General features: G+C 41.8%; 1 protein-coding gene across 1 annotated transcript in view; it reads left to right on the forward strand.

Annotated features, from left to right (window-relative positions):
- The first annotated feature begins 309 nt into the window (after positions 1 to 309).
- MUC2 (mucin 2, oligomeric mucus/gel-forming) overlaps positions 310 to 17188 on the forward strand; it is a 67493-nt gene continuing 50614 nt past the window's right edge. The window contains 11 exon segments of the mRNA XM_077819942.1: positions 310 to 379; positions 3226 to 3490; positions 6934 to 7048; positions 7690 to 7780; positions 8462 to 8571; positions 8955 to 9171; positions 9604 to 9729; positions 10571 to 10688; positions 11023 to 11161; positions 12844 to 12954; positions 14092 to 14161. Coding sequence (XP_077676068.1) covers positions 310 to 379; positions 3226 to 3490; positions 6934 to 7048; positions 7690 to 7780; positions 8462 to 8571; positions 8955 to 9171; positions 9604 to 9729; positions 10571 to 10688; positions 11023 to 11161; positions 12844 to 12954; positions 14092 to 14161 — 1432 coding nt within the window.

The raw sequence follows: 17188 nt of genomic DNA on the forward strand, positions 1-17188 counted from the left end.
TGTTGCCAAGAGTTACTGTGGGTTAAGCTTATATGAGCTAAAAATATAAAAAGACAATAAAATTCCAGTTGCATGATAACTGAATCAATATTGTCCTGTATCCTGTATGCCGGATTCCCAATTTTACTATGACAAACAACTATGTCTGTTTACTTTCTTATCTCAGTAAACGTTACACCCATTTTGTTTCCTCCTGCTCCTCCTTCTCACTTTACATGTCCTCCACTGTGATGGCATTAATTGTACCAAAGGGCCTTATATAAAGAGAGGTTTTCTGAAGACGTTTTCAGTGCAAGCAGCTTAGCCACCATGGGGCTAAGACTTGCCAGCCTTTTTGCACTGTGGCTGGCTCTTTCCTGTGCGAACGAAATTAAAAAAGGTAAGAGCTAGAAATGGGATGGTGAGGAATTTCCCACTAGAAAAGGGTGGAAAGATTTAACTAGTGTAGTTAAGAAAAAGCTAAACACGCGATGAAATAATTAAAGGGAATATTATGGTATCAAATATCCTCCCTTCATTTTTAACATTCAAATGCTGAGACCAAATGTATGAGCTGAAATAGATGCGACTTCTTTTGGTGGAAGATTCTATAGTTTTCTTTCTGAGCTCTGTGGCTGGCTGAATCCATTATGTTGATCTCCAGCTTGATGTATGTGATGAAGTAACAATTGCCTAGCATGAAGGTTTGCAGGAGTTCGGCAGGTACCGAGCAATAGCAACCGAGAAAGGGGATGAGTGTCATAAGGAAAACTCTGCATTTGGGCTATTCAGAAATAGCAGTATATGCTTTCTTGTCCAAAAGATGTATATAGTGTTAACACTTGGACTAGCTCATTTTTAACCCATTACTTCAGCAATCCTAGTCCATGATCTCTTAATCTACCTTTCTAAAAGAATAAGTTTCCGACTTAATTTGCTTGAGGTGTTAGGATGAATATGTATTATTGAAAAATAGCAAATATTTTGGTACAGCTGGGTGATGCTTTCCTGTGCAGGTGATCAGGGGGTTGGATCCTGGGAATGGTCCCTTCTTGAATATGCTATGGCTAGGAGAGCACCTGATGTTAGTAATTGGAAAGAAGGGAACACATTGCATTGCTTTCCAATCCCACTCTTTAGTGGATGCAAGAATCAGCGTTGATGGGCTTTGGAAGGATGGATGTGAACCTGTCCTTAAATGAAGAGGGGGATGCTGCAACACAAGGATTTGTTTGGATGGAGTAGAGAAATTAGGAGATCTAAAGGATCCCTGCACTTCTCCCAAAGCAAACAGTATCTATATGTAACCCACACACCTCTTGGGTGTAGTGTTCTGTCCTATCTAGTGGCACCGAGACCACTTAAAGAGAGAGAGATTGAGTCTGCTCTACAGTCTTAGCTAATGCCCAGTTGGCTTTTAGCTCATGTGGTAGAGGCTCATGCACTATGCTCCAGACACCCCAGGTTTGATCCTGCCCACCGACAACCAGGGTCTGTCGGTGTTACATATAGATCTCTGGAGAAAGTGAGCCTCAAAGTAGATGCATGAACTGAAAATGTGATGCTCTGCTGTGTGTATTACATACAGCATATCTTGATGCCTTTAAATATGAATTGTTCAAGGGGACCTATGGTTTTGTTCACTCAATTTAAAAAAAGTTAACCTAGTGTTTATGAATGTGAGGTGTGCTGATGCTTGCTTGGCTGCTTCCCTTACCACACATAGCTCTGAGAATGAACCTCAAACCTAATCTACAACAATCCCTGCAATTCCAGTTTTGAGAATGGTTTGTAGGTTGTGCTAAATTTGTGTCAGTTACTGTTGTGGACAAATGGTGGTGGAATGAGTTTGAGACTTCCAAACATTTGGTTGCTATTGCTTTCTTCTTACCGTCCTGACATAATTTAGTTGTTGTCTTATCTTGAGTTCTTGTGAATATCGATGGTACTCCATGTCATTATTTTTAATGGAAATAATGAATTCACACTTGGAATTTGGATTACATAAGGGATTAATTCCTATAAAGAAAGTATCTTGCAAAAAAATTGGAAAAGTGACAAAAATATTTAGAATAAATTAATAGACTTGGCCTGAGCCTACATTAATGGTATGGGAGTGTCATATGACAGGAGTGTTAAAGCTCCTCAGTAGAGCTGGGAAAATAACTGATTTATTTTGTTTACTCGCAGTTCTGAAAAATAAATAAATAACAAAATTGCTTTGGGTCAAACCAAATGTCAAATTCTGAAAAAATTCAGTGAATCAAAAAAGTCAACAGAAATTATTTTAAGTTGAATAGAGCATTAGGTTTCATTTTTGGACATTTTAACAATAACAAGCAAGGGAAATTAAGAGGTTAGATTCATAAAAAGGCCAAAGAGGAGCCTCCTTTAGCCCAGTGGTTAGGGCACTCACCTGGCCTGTTCCCTAACTGCTGGGCTATCAGCTATTCTGGGGGGAGGGGTGTCCCTCAGTTTCTCCTGTTAAAGCTATTCCATTTTGTATAAAATACTTGACTAGTCATTGGGCCAGAGAGAGAGGGTATGCCAATGACTCTTTATCCTGGTTATGGCAGACTCTGGCAATGTGGGATACCCAAGTTCAAGTCCCTGCACTACATTAGGCAGAGGGGGGAGATGGAGCCCAGGTTTCCTACATCGCAGGGGAGTGCCCTAACCACTAAGGGTTCTAAGGTATAAAGGAGTTGCCACCATTTCTTCTTCTGTGAATGGAGCCTGAGTCCCTTTGTGAATAGAACCTCCCTACATTATTTGAGACAAACCTATTTGGCAACTTTGTTCAAATTCAGAAATAGTTTTGGGCTTACTGAAACTGCTTTTTTCAGTGAATAAACTATTTGTGCAACCAATTGTGCCCATTTCTGCTTCTCAGTTTCGACAGGCAAGTGCTCTCATCCCTCACACATGCAGTCAGAACTCCAAGAGGTATCCAGGCCCCAGCTGCATGTAAAAATGCACGACTCTCAGCCAGAGAGATGCACATATCATTTATTTATTATGCTAACACTGAGGATTTGGTGTTTTGGCAAATTGTTGAGTATATATTTATAAATGGCTTGTTCTGTATACATAGCAGATTATCTTCTTGTGTAAACCTAGTAGCATGCCATAGCTGAATCGTTTAAGTATCATTCCTTAGCTGTCTTGTTGTGTAATGTTGATTATTATCAATGGGTGCTAGCTACTTTATTTCACTTTCTTCATCCCTTCTCCATCACTTAACAGGCAGAACCCAAAACCATGGCCACTATGTCTGCAGTACCTGGGGGAACAATCATTTCAAAACTTTTGATGGAGACTTCTACCAGTTCCCTGGCCTCTGTGATTACAACTTTGCTTCTGACTGTCGAGAGTCTTACCAGGAATTCTCAGTCCATGTCCAGCGTGCTGTGAATGAAAATGGACACCCTGAAATGCAATATGTCCTGATCACCATAAAGGATGTTGTAATGTACCTCACCCGAAATACGGTTGTGGTGGATCAGGAAATGTGAGTTCTAGTATTATAATTCTTGAAAGAATGTCCAGTAAGATGCTTCCATAGACAAACAGAACTGTACAATATGTAGCATTAAGATATCTATTGTGAGCCTTTCACCAGGCAAAAGAAATTCTGGGGAAGCAATATTGCTTATAGACCCACTGAAGCGAATGAGACACTTACTAGGTAAGGTAGTGGCACTGGATTAAGGGTGCCAGAACCTGGATCAGGTTTAACAGATTTTAACATGATCAAATAAATATGTACCCCTCTGTTGTCATTGCTGCCTCTAACTAGAGCCCAGGTTTTATTAAAAACGGTCAAACCCACTCCAGTGAATGCCTACTAAGGAATAGAAAATAGCGTTCTATTTTCCAGGCACCAAGCCAGAATATATTCAGAAATATCATGAAGTTTTTTGACATATATTACTGCCAAAAATGAGAGATTGCTTAGTTGTGCACAAAAGTGTTAAAAAGAAATTCACAAGCAGCTTTTTAGAAGGTCTTTTAAAGATTGCTTTCCTATGCACTGAACCTATTCTTCTCCTATGTATTGTTCATAAAACAATAAAACCCTAATAAAAGAAGACTTGTGGAACAGGTTTTCACTGTATATAGGATTCAGTGTTCTATAGACTTTCATACTCTTTAAACCATACCTGTGGCACATGTCCCACTACATGCCAATGCAATGAAAGCTATAGAATTTTTAAAGTGCCTGGGGAGGACCCAATCCATTGACTACCAACACAAAATTAATACTGGATATTGTGGTAATCAGATAGCTCTTCAGATGCTGATTTGGTGACATCTGGTTTCCAAGTTATATCTTAATATTGAATGATTTGGGGATCATGCTCTGCCTAGGGGAGATGGGCTGGGTCTGAGTTCAGCACTCAGACTTAGCCACCACTGGTGGTACTTCTGCAGCTTCGAAGGGGTCCTGAGATATCAATCAGCAGAGGGCAGGAAAGAGTGAGTCTCTCAGGGCTGGTCTACACCGCACAGTTAGGTTGACATAAGGCAGCTTCTGTCAACCTAATTATGTCAGGGTCTGCACTACAGTGAGAAGCCCTGGCAGCTTCGGAACCCGCTCCCAGCTGGGAGCCACAGCAAGAAGCCCTGGTGCCCTCCCCCCTGCCACTGGGAGCGGGGCAGCCTTGTCAATTTCAAATTGACAAGGCTGCCCGGCTCCTGGTGGGGAGCAGGGTGGGGGTGCCAAGGGTGGGGGTGGGCGGGGAGCAGGGGGGCAACTGGACCCCACTCCCCGAGGGCAAGAAGCCCTAGGCGGCTTCCCCCAGCTCCCAGCGGGGAAGAGGGAAGGAAGAGGAGGCAGTTCACCGGGAACCTGGGAGTTTGTGGGGCAGCCAGGATCCCAGCAGGGAGCTCCCAGCAGAGCTGAGAGGGCTCTCCTGGTAGAGCACTCCTGTTGAGGACCTGCACCACTGACCCAAGGAGGGTAGTGTGAACATGCACCACTGCAGTAATTACTAGTTTATATTACATTTCTAGTGTTGACATATCCTAAGACTTTCTAGTTCTTCTGTGGATCGCCACAGAATTTTGGGCTCCATAGAGCAGATAAAGATTTTTGAAATGCCACTGCTATGCATTTCAATGGCATAGCTGATACAGGCAAGCCAAACACAATCCCATAGCAGGTACTCATAGCCATCCTAGTAAGTGTGGGTCCCCATTGCAAACTCCAGTATCTGCATATAGTTGCATGTTCCACAGAGGCAATCTTCAGAATTAGATTTTTACTACTTTACAGGTACCTGTATAAGATAAGAAAAGAAACGATTATAAAATCAAAGAATGAAAGAAATAAAATGTACAAAGGTGGAAATTAGAATAGAAGAAAGAACAGTTATTTATGTAAAGGCTTGGTGCTACGGTGTTGGTTCCATAAATGCTACAAAACTCCTCTGTTCTGATTCCCTAGCTTAAAGTCAGCATTAGAAAAAGCTTCATCCCAGAAGACTCCATGCTCTCAAGTAGATGCCTAGTGTTTTACAATTCTCTTTAAAAAATGTTCATGCTCCAATGTTCATGATGTGACCTGTAGCTTGTGGTAGGAATGTCAGTTTCTATTTGGTGTCTAGACCCTAGCTAAAGTGATTGCATGCATTAGAAATGTGCAAGATGAGTAGTTAGAAAAGCTCTGGCACCAAGAAATTAAGACTTAAAATACTCTTGTGAAAGGCTAGGAAAGAAATTGTGAGAGGGGATGTATGCATGGGCACACACCATTAAACTAGCAATAGCATTTGCTCTGAGAACTGTTTAGAGAAGGAAATAGCTATGCATTGGTTTGGCTGGATTCCAATGTGACTAATTCTGTTTGGTCAAGTGTTGAGCTATTTAGGTTTTACTGTAAGAAGCTGTTTGCGGGAATGCTTTTATCACGGAACCAAGTTCTGCATTGTGGCTTGTGTACAAAGTGAGCATAAGGGAGTCGTGCAACAGCGGGGTGGATATTCAGTGGATCAACGTTTTATCAGTCAACAGCATCTTTGCTCAATCCTCTTTGAGATACTCAGGTCAAATTAATGCCCTCTACTGATTCTATTAATAATTCATCTCTTATTATTAGATTATTGAATTCTGATGCTTTTAAGAAGCTCTTTTCTCCCCACATTTTTCTCCCACCTATGTTGACCATCAGGCCCCATGTCTTCATTGTCCCCATCCCAAATCATGAAGCCATTCTCTCAAATAATAAAGGTTATTTAAAGGGGATATCCAGTCTCCTGAAACAGTATATGATTTTTGGAAAATGAAAGACACTATTCAGTTTCTTGTGCCTATTTGCTATGTGAACCTCAATCATGGGCGAGCAGTGAATATTTGCTTTCCCAGGTTCAGATCCTTTGTTTTGTGCTTTTACTGACTGAATCACATTTCTTCACTGGCATTTTGCCTTCTTTCCTAGCGTGAGATAGAGAATCTATCCCTTTAAGGAGCCCGTGGCTCTGAGATTGCCTTGCCTTGTCATGTTAAATTCCAGATGGCACCAAAATATCAAGTCTGAAATTTTATATGTGATGGCCACAGGAGATAATTGTTATCTAATGAAGTCTGTGCAAGCATCAGGCAGTGAAGTTTTCAAAACTGCCTTGAAATAGGAAGAATCTGAACTGGATTTCTGTGACCAACTGGAATGAATGCTGATTAGAGCAATTTAAACCGGGTCAAACAAAATATAACTTACCTCAGCAAGTATCTGAGAGGAAGGGGATTTAATTCCCTGCTAAACAGAGTCTGTCCTATACAGCAGAGAACAGCTGTGTGGGACTCAGAGATGGAGGCCAGAAAAGTGTAATCTGCAGAGCCTGGTTCTTCCATGCCCTTTGATGTTCCTCTTGCAGCACCTAAGACATTCAGTTTACTGCTTTTTTGTTTTCTACATTAGATCTAGTAACAAATCTCTGACTGTCTTCTTCTCAGTGTAACAACACCATACTATAGTTCTGGTTTGCTGATTGAGAGCAATGAAGTCTACACTAAAGTCTATGCAAGAGCGGGCCTTGTTCTAATGTGGAACCGTGAAGATTCACTGATGGTATGTATGACACTAAACTTTACTTTTGCTACTATTCGGTTTTAACAAATTAGCATAGTTTGAACAGAGTCATTGCGTTAAGCAGCCTCTTCCAACTGGGAATGGAGATAGTTTATTCTCAGGTGAGAAGGTTCCTTTGTCCATTATGTGACTGGAGTTGGGCATAGAAATGAACATTTCTTCACTCTCAAGAGAAGATGAGACGGGAATGAGAAACAGCTAATATTTTGGTTAAAAAGTCCTAACAAATTCTGATCTGCAATCCTTTTGTTTGTCCCTTGGATTGCTGTGCTCTGTTATTCAGCTTCCCAGCAAGGAATAAATTCACCCCTTAAGGGGAAAAGTTTTTTATTTAAAGCACATTTTCTTCCCAAGCTTTGACATAATGTTGACAAGAGGCACCATCATGGTATAGTAACGTCTCACATTCTTCCATGATACGTTTTTATTTTCCCCTGGTAATTGTTTGCATTGGATGGTGCTACTATTATGTTAGATGTACTGAAACCTAATTTACAATGGAGAGGCATTCACTATCTCTCCTCTATTAACTTCCCCTCCTAGTGAATTTATTCTTGTTGGGAATGTTTTTTTTTAGCACTACAGCTGATTTTCTTTCTGGTTTTGTTTTCATTATTTAGTTGGAGCTGGATCCCAAGTTTAACAACAATACATGTGGTCTTTGTGGGGATTACAATGGACAGCAGCTCTACAATGAATTTCTCTCTAACGGTAAGTGGTCTGATAGTCTATAGAGATACCATATAAGGCAGGCTTATAGATATTGTATGTGGAAGCATCAAAGAGGGTAAAGGTAGAATTTACAGTACAGGAACTTAAATTCCGTCTGAGATTTTCCAGGGATTGCTACGAGATACAGAGATAAATTATTAATAGTGTACTATATTCCATGTGAATCAGCTGATTCTGTGGCGTCTCTGTTGGTGTAGGCCAGTGGTTCTCAAACTTTTGTACAGGTGACCCCTTTCACATAGCCAGCCTCTGAGTGCGACCCCCTTTGTAAACTAAAAACACTTTTTAATATATTTATCACCATTAAATGAGGTCCCTTCCAACCCTGATATTCTATTAGAGCCGGAAGCAATTTACTGGAGGCAAAGCGGATTTTGGGGTGGAGGCTGACAGCTCATGACCCCCCCCATAATAACCTCGTGACCCCCGGAGGGGTCCCAACCCCCATTTGAGAACTTCTGGTGTAGACTTTCTCACTTGTTGGAATATTAGTGAGCTTTTCATGTCCTTCTGAAATGGATTTTCTTAATAGTATTAAAATAGTCAGTACAGTGCCTGATATATAATAAACAGTTTGCTTGATCACTAGAGTGCCAGGAATCAGATGTGTATTGTTAAGTTTGCTGTGTTTATCAAGACTTTTTTACATCTCCCTCACAGACATGATCTTCAATCCCATCACATTTGGAAATATGCAAAAGATAAACAAACCCAACACATTATGTGAGGACCCTGATGAAACACAGACTGTCTCAACCTGTAATCAGCATGTGAGTAATCATAGTGGTCAACTTTACTTAGCTGGCAGGTGGAGACATTCCTTGCAATATGGGGAGACCACTGAGTGTGGAGATGGGTAACAGCCTGAACTTTCCAAGGCACATACCGTGTCCCTAACTAACTCCAAAGGCATTAACATTGTTATGCCTTCTAAAAGGAGGAGTAGAACTGATGAAAGATCTTAGTTGCATGTGTGTTGTTTCTGACACAGAATTATCCAGAGATAACCTAAGACTTGGACCCATCCCTCTTTTGCAACCATTAGTGATGTCCAGAAGGAAAGCACCATTTTAGCACAAAGGATCCTCTCTAGAAACTCAGGTGCCAGGGATGCCTTTTAAACTTTTCTTTCTCCCCCCCCCCACCTCTTTAGCGTGATGAGTGTCTGAATCTGCTGACTTCTTCAGTATTCGCTGACTGTGAGTTCCGTCTGAACCTGGAGAAGTACGTTCAAGCCTGTATGCAGGATAAGTGTGCCTGCCAGGGAGCCGAGGATTCCTTCTGCCTCTGTAGCACCATCTCTGAGTACTCTCGCCAATGTTCCCATGCTGGTGGCCGGCCTGGAAGCTGGAGGACAGAAGAATTTTGCCGTAAGCATCTTCCCAAACTTGGCAGAGCAATCAGTTCATCCTGGGTGAAATATTTAAAACTGCTCATCTTGTATATTTCCTGTTTCCCCCTCCCTTGCCTTTGTTATTAAGGACATTTATTGGAAGTAGAAATTATGTTCCAATGGAAAGCCATATGGTTTGATCCTGCTCCCAGTGAAAGTAATGGGATTTTTTGCCATTAGTTACAGTGGAAGCATGATTAGGATCACTGTCTTCTGTTCAAGAAGCAAGAAAAGAATGTAGAGAAGAAAAAAACGCGGTTCAGAAATCAAACACATTAAATACATTTGGCCAAATTGCAGCCAACTGAGTCCATTCCACTGATTTCATTGGATCCAATATATGTTCTTTGGTTTCTGTGGAACGCAGAGTTTATATTCAAGTCACTGATCTTTTCTTTCATTATTTTAGCTAAGAGGTGCCCTGGAAACATGATCTACCAGGAAAGCAGCTCACCATGCATTAGCACATGTTCCCATTTGGAGATCAGCAACCTTTGTGAGGAACACTTCATGGATGGCTGCTTCTGCCCTGAAGGTAGGTGTCTCTCTCAGTCCTATATGAGACAATAGGTTTGGATTCAAGTCTCTTCATATACTCCAGAATGTATCTGAAAAAGGCTGTATACTTTACCTTCACTAAAAAAAAAACATCAAGAAATTCAGGATTGAAATATTCAGTATAAAGCAAGTTACATTTTAGAAATGAATACATTTTACCAGTGGAGTAAATTTGTTCCTGTAAATTAATAAAATTCTAGCATGTTTACAAAAGTCATGCATTAGCTTGGCTTTATTTAACTCACACTAACCCAGTTAGGCTCTTTATTTCTGTCTGTGGCTAGGCCACATGGTTTATGAGACTGTTACCGCCTCTGAACTGAGAGTTGGTCCTTCGGGTTAAGCAGTAGCCATGCATGTTTTTAGATGCAGAGTTTCTGGATTCAGACTCTGTAGGTAACCCAGAGAAGGGGCATAATTACATATATATTATCTCCATGGAGATATTATTAATAATATGTGACAATGAGCTCAAATGTAATAGTCAAGACCCTGTTGCCGACCTTGGAAAATACCTTCACAGTGATAGCACAACAACAATAGTTTAGGTGAATTTTAAATCCAACCATTTAGAATGTGCAGATTTAAGCTGAGATTTTCAAAGTGGCCGAGGGGCTTTAGCCACATAACTTCCATTAAAATATTAATTTAAACATTAAAAACAATGGAAGCTCTGTGGCCTAATCCCCTTTTGATAGCCTCAATTACCATTAATTTTGGGTCCGGTTGAGAGTATGCCTGCTCCAAGAGTTTCTCCTGGGTTGGTTGGTGCAGGTATTTTGACATGAACTATGAGAGCCTACGGTTGTGTTTTGTAGGAACTGTGTATGATGACATCAATGGGAAAGGCTGTGTGTCTGTCAACCAATGTCACTGCAAACAGCATGGATCTCTGTATTCACCTGGGCAAAATATCACCAATGAATGTGAAGAATGGTAAGGATTACAATTGACTCTACACCGCTCTCAGAATGACTGTGCACGGGTCTGTCAGTAGAGTTGCTACCTATTTGTATATGTCCTGCTGCAAAAGTCCTGGTGCCTTTACATGTGTTGCAATGTCAAGATGTTATAGTGAGCCAATTTTATGGCATCTTGAGTCTGTAATATGTGGAAGAGGAGAGTTTTAAATAAATAGCCAGTGACAAATTTTCAAAGCACCTAGGGATACTTTGTCCCAACAGTGCTCTGTATACAGATGTTTTTCAGTGCTTTCCGTCGCTCTGACACCTAACCCCATTTTTGATTCCTTATTTATTTGTGTTTCTAGCACCTGTGATTCAGGCAGGTGGGTGTGCAAGCAGTTATCCTGTCCAGGCTCATGCTTAGTGGAAGGAGGTGCTCACATCACCACCTTTGACGGGAAGAAATACACCTTCCACGGAGATTGTTACTATGTGCTGTCCAAGGTACCGTGTATTAAAGGTCTCTTCTCTCAGATAGCAAATATAGATGCATCTGCCTTCTGGTTTAGTGGCTGCAGATCACTGTTTCATTATACTTTTTGAGCCTGGGAAGGAGGACACTGTAGAGTCTATACCAGAGAATTCAAAGTGAATCATGATCCCCAGTGTCCACTGATGTGGTAGTGAGGGTTTGTGCTCACCTGCTAGACTCTGACTGCCTTAGTCGTTTCCAATTTCATGATGATTATGGAACAGGTTTATGCTACCCAACCCAGTCTCACTTATAAGAGTCCAGAGGAGCACACTGGTGCTAGTGAACAGATGGCTGGACCTGCAACTTGAAGGACTCAGCTCTGCCTAATAGATCTGAAATGAGGATTGGAAGTGTCCTACCTAATCTGTAATATACCTATGCTTGTGTTCGGGTGATATTGAGTCAATCGGAGGGGTGGGGGAGAGCACAGCGAGTTATGTCATCCCTTTGTCCCTGAAGTGCCTGGTCCCCATTGCTCCAGAGAACAAGGATCTGACTTTATCAACACTTGAATGCTTGCCACTGGAGCTTTGAAAGGAAGTCCTCGTTTCGGTGGTAGCGCTAGAAAGAAAGTTCTCAAAAGCAAAGCTCTACAGTGTTTGTTAGTTTAACAGATGATTTCAGTCCTCTGTGACAGAAATCAGCTCAGGATACGAAAGGGCTTCCTGTGTGTCATAGACTCGCTGTCCCAGAGTGCTCCTGTGTGGCATGAAACAGCATTTCAGCAACTCCACCTAGCTCTCTTCCTTGGAACGTTAGTGGTCTGGTCTGGTGATGACTTGGCCTTCCAGACAGGTCACACTATAGTTCCATCCCTTCTGAAGTATGAATGTCCCAAACAATGTCTGACAAAATAATGGTAGCAAATATAATGCCTTCCACCTCACCTGGGCTCTTCAGTCTCACTTTGCTTCCAGAGCAGAAGGTCTCAGGCCTTCTCCCTGGAATCCCCCAGTAAAACCCTAAAAACAGACAAAACACAAACTAAGCAACTTCTACCCATCTCAGACTTTAGTCTATCTTAGGTTTCCCCGAGTTCTCCGCTCTTCTGCGGAACTGTTATCCACATGACGGGCTCTTTGGAGTCCTGCTCCTTTTTCAAGGCTCACTCTAGTAGTTAATTGCATGCTTGTAGCCTTCGCCTGGTTCTCTCTCTGCGTGGATCCCACCTGACCCTTCCCACAGAGATGCAAGTCCAGATCATCTCTCTCCTTCTTCCAGCTACACTGAACTCCTTCCTTTTAACCTCGCCCTAGACCAAATGGCACCCCAGGCGAGGAGCGTCTTTGGCGCCCCCCCTCCATTTGTTAAACTTTTGAATACCTTACTTTTTATTGCATTTGTAGCCCATTTCACAATTTTGATTCACAATTTGTATGCATGATTTATCCATGTCATATAAGACAATAAATTTGCATGCTAGGATCTGTACAACAAAAACAGCACTCCAAGCCTGGAACCCCAGGCGGTCACCCAGGTAGCCTGCCCCTAAATCCAGCCCTGTTCATTCCTGAGCCTGACACATACTCCAGGTGTAATAATGTGGGGGTAATAAAGCGCTCAGGCTCCAGTTAACCCCTTCTCAGCCAGTGTGGGATTTATACAACCCATCATACTGTACTAATCTATGTTTTTTCCACTTTGACTGCAGGAAAGTATAAATGACACTCACGCCCTCCTGGCAGAGCTGTCTCCCTGTGGCTCCACAGACAAACAGACCTGTTTGAAGACTGTTGTGCTGTTAATAGACCACAAGAAAAATGTAAGTGATGTGTGGGGGTCTGCTGGATGAGTGGATTCTATCTATGTATTCCCTGATTCCTCTTTCCCTACTTACTTTTGATAATCTTTTTCTGGGGATCCTGAGTAAGGATGGTTGAATACAGAAAAAATAAAAACCAGTCCAAATGTTTGTACAAATCAAACCAGCTCTGTACAGTCTGAAGAAGTTCAGAGTTAAAAGTTTTTGCTTGACTTTTTCTTCCTTCTTTCTTTCTTTTCACTCTTTCTGGTTCTGCCCAGTGCTGGAAGCATTGTGAGTCTGCTTTCTTGGCATTTCCAGTTTGATTGGAAATAAGAAGTCCTTGATATTTTATTTTGTTGAGATTTAAGTCCAATTTTGCAGACCTAAGATATTCTGGTTAGGAGTCAAACTCTTGAATACTCATCAAGCCAAGCTTCTCAACTGTTTGAATTTCACTCTTGTTTAATAGCGAGGGGGGAAATTGGAAAGTTCTCACTCTTATTCAATCTGCCCTCCTGCCTAATCTATTTTTTTCTGTTCTGTCTCTCTAATTTATCTCTAATGCTCCCATCATCATAATATCTAGACCTCTGTGAGTTTTTTCTCCTCCTTTCCTGCCATATAGTTCCGGTCTTCTTGGCTCTGGACAGTAACATTTGTGAAACTAGTTATGTTCCCAAAAATACATACTAAAATTTGTATTAAGAATTTCCTGAAGCACTTCCTTATGATTCTACCAATGCTGTACAATTATGTAAGAAATAACACATGGCAAGGTGTGTGCGTATAGCAAATCCCTACACACACTGTTGTCAAGCGCCAAATGCTTTCAGCCACCTGGCAAAATTGGTATCCAGAATAAGTGACTTTCTTGGAGCGTTTTTTCTCTAGTAGAAACTGTTTTAGTATACATTAAAGAGTTGTCTAACAAGCCCAAAGCTTTGTACATGTACTGGATGCTAGGGCAGACAGAATCTTCATTAGCTAATTAGATTGCTCCTTTTTAAAACTGTGACTAGAATATTGAGTTCGTCTGCATAAAGTAGCGTGATCCCTTCTTGTCTCCCCAGTTTTAAGGTTAATGTTTGTGGTCTGTTTCCCTCTGTATACATGAAGTTGCAGTAACTTAAACATGTTCTTTTTGCTTGCACACAGATCTTGGTTTTCAGATCAGATGGCACTGTGCTGCTGAATGAACTGGAAGTGCACTTGCCCCATGTGACAGGTAAGGAATGTGACCACCTCTCCAATGCATATCTGATGTTAAGGGAAAAGCAAGCTCTTTATGTGTTACAGCCTTTGATGAAAGAAAGGCAGAGAGGCATTTCTTGAATGTTTGTGCTGGAATGAACTGGACTGCAATGTAAAGAGCTTGAGAGGAAGGGGATTTGAGAAAATACATGGAGGAAAGTGTGACCTAACCACGAGATGGTGTCTCTGTGTACAGAGGCTAATCAGTAAGGATAGAAGAATGGTTTTGTGATTGAGCCCCAGTTCTGCACAGGCTTCCCGTATGATGTTGGGCAAACAGCTTAATCTGCACGTGTCTCACATAAATAGATAGAAATGAACTTCACTGCCAGCATATGTTCTGTATAGGACCAGGAATGTCATATTTAACTCGCGTAATTTTTACCCATATACTCTGGTTAGGAGAGAGAAAAAGTTTTCTGATTTATATCTATCACTTAAATTCCAACAAGAATCTTTTTCTTCTTGTTTCCTTTTTTCCCTTTAAGTACTCTTTTCAAGGCTGGTGGTCTTGGGGACTGATCTTAGGTCTCTCTGTCGCTGAGGTGACCTGGGTAGAAAGCTCAGTGGAGGTATATTTGGGGTATGGAGCTTTAATGAGGCAGTTACTTTATATTTGTGTCAAACAACACCCTGTGGCGATGCGCAGAGCAGTGCTCATGGCGCATAGAAAGAGTCACATGTAGCCTTATTCCGCTAGAAAGATGTTTGCAGTGAGGCAGAATCTGTGAGGGTTGTTGTGGGAGATCAGTAGACAGAGAACAGAGGATCCTGAAGTAACCTCCCCCAAATTTGTAAATCCTTTTAGTGCTGCTTATTGTGAAGGTTTAAACTGCAGAGTCACCAGCTCCATAATCAGCACCACATCTCAGTCACTGCCCCCTCTACCAAAAACTATTCAGTTGCATAGATAGAGGGGAGGGAGGACAGACACACATGGAAGGAGAAGTTTGTAATTGCCTGGTAGAAGGATCCAGATCAAAGTACTCTACAGAATGAACAATATAATCTACAGGCCACATATTAAATAGCCTCACCTTAGCATATGACTCCCTCTGGGCAACATCACAGAGGTACCAGTGGGCCTAGCTCTTCCAGTTTATTTATTTTGTAGGGCTGTTCTGTTGATTTTTCCACTCAGGCTTGATAATGCTGTATTGCCTATATATAATACCTCCAAGTGTGTCAGAGCTCAGCTGTTTTTGAGTGTTTTATGAACAGCTGGCACATACTGAGAGCTGGTTGAACATTCACCCAGTTCAGTTCCCGGGCATAAATAGCCACAGCCACAATCAGTAACAGCTATGGTTTTCAAACCTTTCCATATTGTGACACTCTTTTCCATAGTGGGACCCCTCTCCCATTTAGCAATATGGGAAGGGCAGGGTAGTTACAACTCCTGACACCTGTTTGTGACTTAGGTTGAGAATTCCAGTTCTGGGGAATATGGGTGACTGGAAAACCCTATGCTAAAAAATATATGGGTAGCTTCAAAAACAACTCTTCTTTTTGTTCTTTGGATTTGACTTCAACTCAAGCATCAATTAAGTTCAGTAGTTGTATATTAAAAGCAAGGAACGTTTAAGAGGGAGTTCAATTTTGGGATGCTACTTTTATTCAAGAGCTACTTCTTTTTAAGATTTACAAATGAGCAGTGCTTCCATTTGATATAATATGGCATACAATCCATTCCTACACTGATTTATGGATGTAGGACAAAATGGGGAAAGCAATCTCAGTCTCCATACTTAAGGGCATACATCGATCACTGGGTGAGGTCCAGAAGAAATGTTCCCTGCAGTGCAGTATTGCACATGACAGGGATTTAACATCTTTCCCTGAGCTAGCCAGCATGGCCAATATCGGAGAGAGGACACTGAACTAGATGGACCATTGGTCTATTCTGGTATGGCAATTCCTCTCTCTATTTGGGGGGATATCCAGGGTCTTACCATTAGTTGCTCCAGGTATCTTGTGTTAGATTGAACTGGTTTTAAAACAGGAATCTGAATGGAATAACTCGTCATTACAGTGGCAGAAACTTATGAGTCACCGTCATTCTCCTCTCAAAAGGATAGTGGGAGTTACCCCTTTGAGTCACTGTCACTGCTGTCCCTTTCATTGTACCCAGCATTCACTGTGATACCTGAGGCACCAAACCCTTAAGTAAATAGACCAGCCCACGGAGGAAGTTGGAAGAACAAGATCTTCAAATAGAAACAGGAACCAATGGTAGTTAAGCAGGGGGCATAGGGAGGGAGACTCTTACTTATTGTTATACTGTTATAGGCAGAGATAGTGATTTTTCAAAAAAGCTTTTAATACAGCAGCATATAACTCAGCCCTGTGAGCCGTCATGCCACAGAGCAGCGGTGATCTGTTTGATTCCTGATCCCGCACAGTCATCATAAGTAGCTGGGTTGTTAGTATAGCAGGGGCTGGCACTATAGCTAAGCAGTCAGTGTTCTTCGGAGTAAAATAAGAGAGGTTTGTGTCATGGGTCCTGAGTTAACTGTACCTCTCATACCCTCTCCCGCTCTGGAAGGGCACCCCACTTATGTCTCAGGCATCCAGCCATCACCTTTCCTGGGGCAGGATCCCCCACAACCCTCTCCCTTCAGACGGGGGCTTAGGCTGCAGACTTCTGCAATGCACTGTGATTACCTCAGCAGATCTGACTTCAGTCCAGCACCTGCTGTTCTCTCAGTGACAGTGAGGATAGGGTTAACAGTGACCAGCCAGCCCTCATAAAGCCAAGTACTTGTTATGCAGAACAAAAGCATTTCAGAAAAAAGCATATCTTTAAAACTCTGAACAGTTTATATGCATGTCTGGTTTACCAAGCAATCACCCATCTTTCACATGGAATCTCGGGTAGGTTTTAAAGTATTTTGGGCCCTCTCACAAAGCCTGTCTCTGGACACAGACTCACGCAAGTTCTTGGATCATGTCAGAGAGAATATCTCCCAGGTCACGGCTGTCATTTTGTACAGTTTCAAGT

The sequence above is a fragment of the Eretmochelys imbricata genome, chromosome 6 (genome assembly GCF_965152235.1).
Source record: "Eretmochelys imbricata isolate rEreImb1 chromosome 6, rEreImb1.hap1, whole genome shotgun sequence".
In the NCBI taxonomy this organism is placed as follows: Eukaryota; Metazoa; Chordata; order Testudines; family Cheloniidae; genus Eretmochelys; species Eretmochelys imbricata.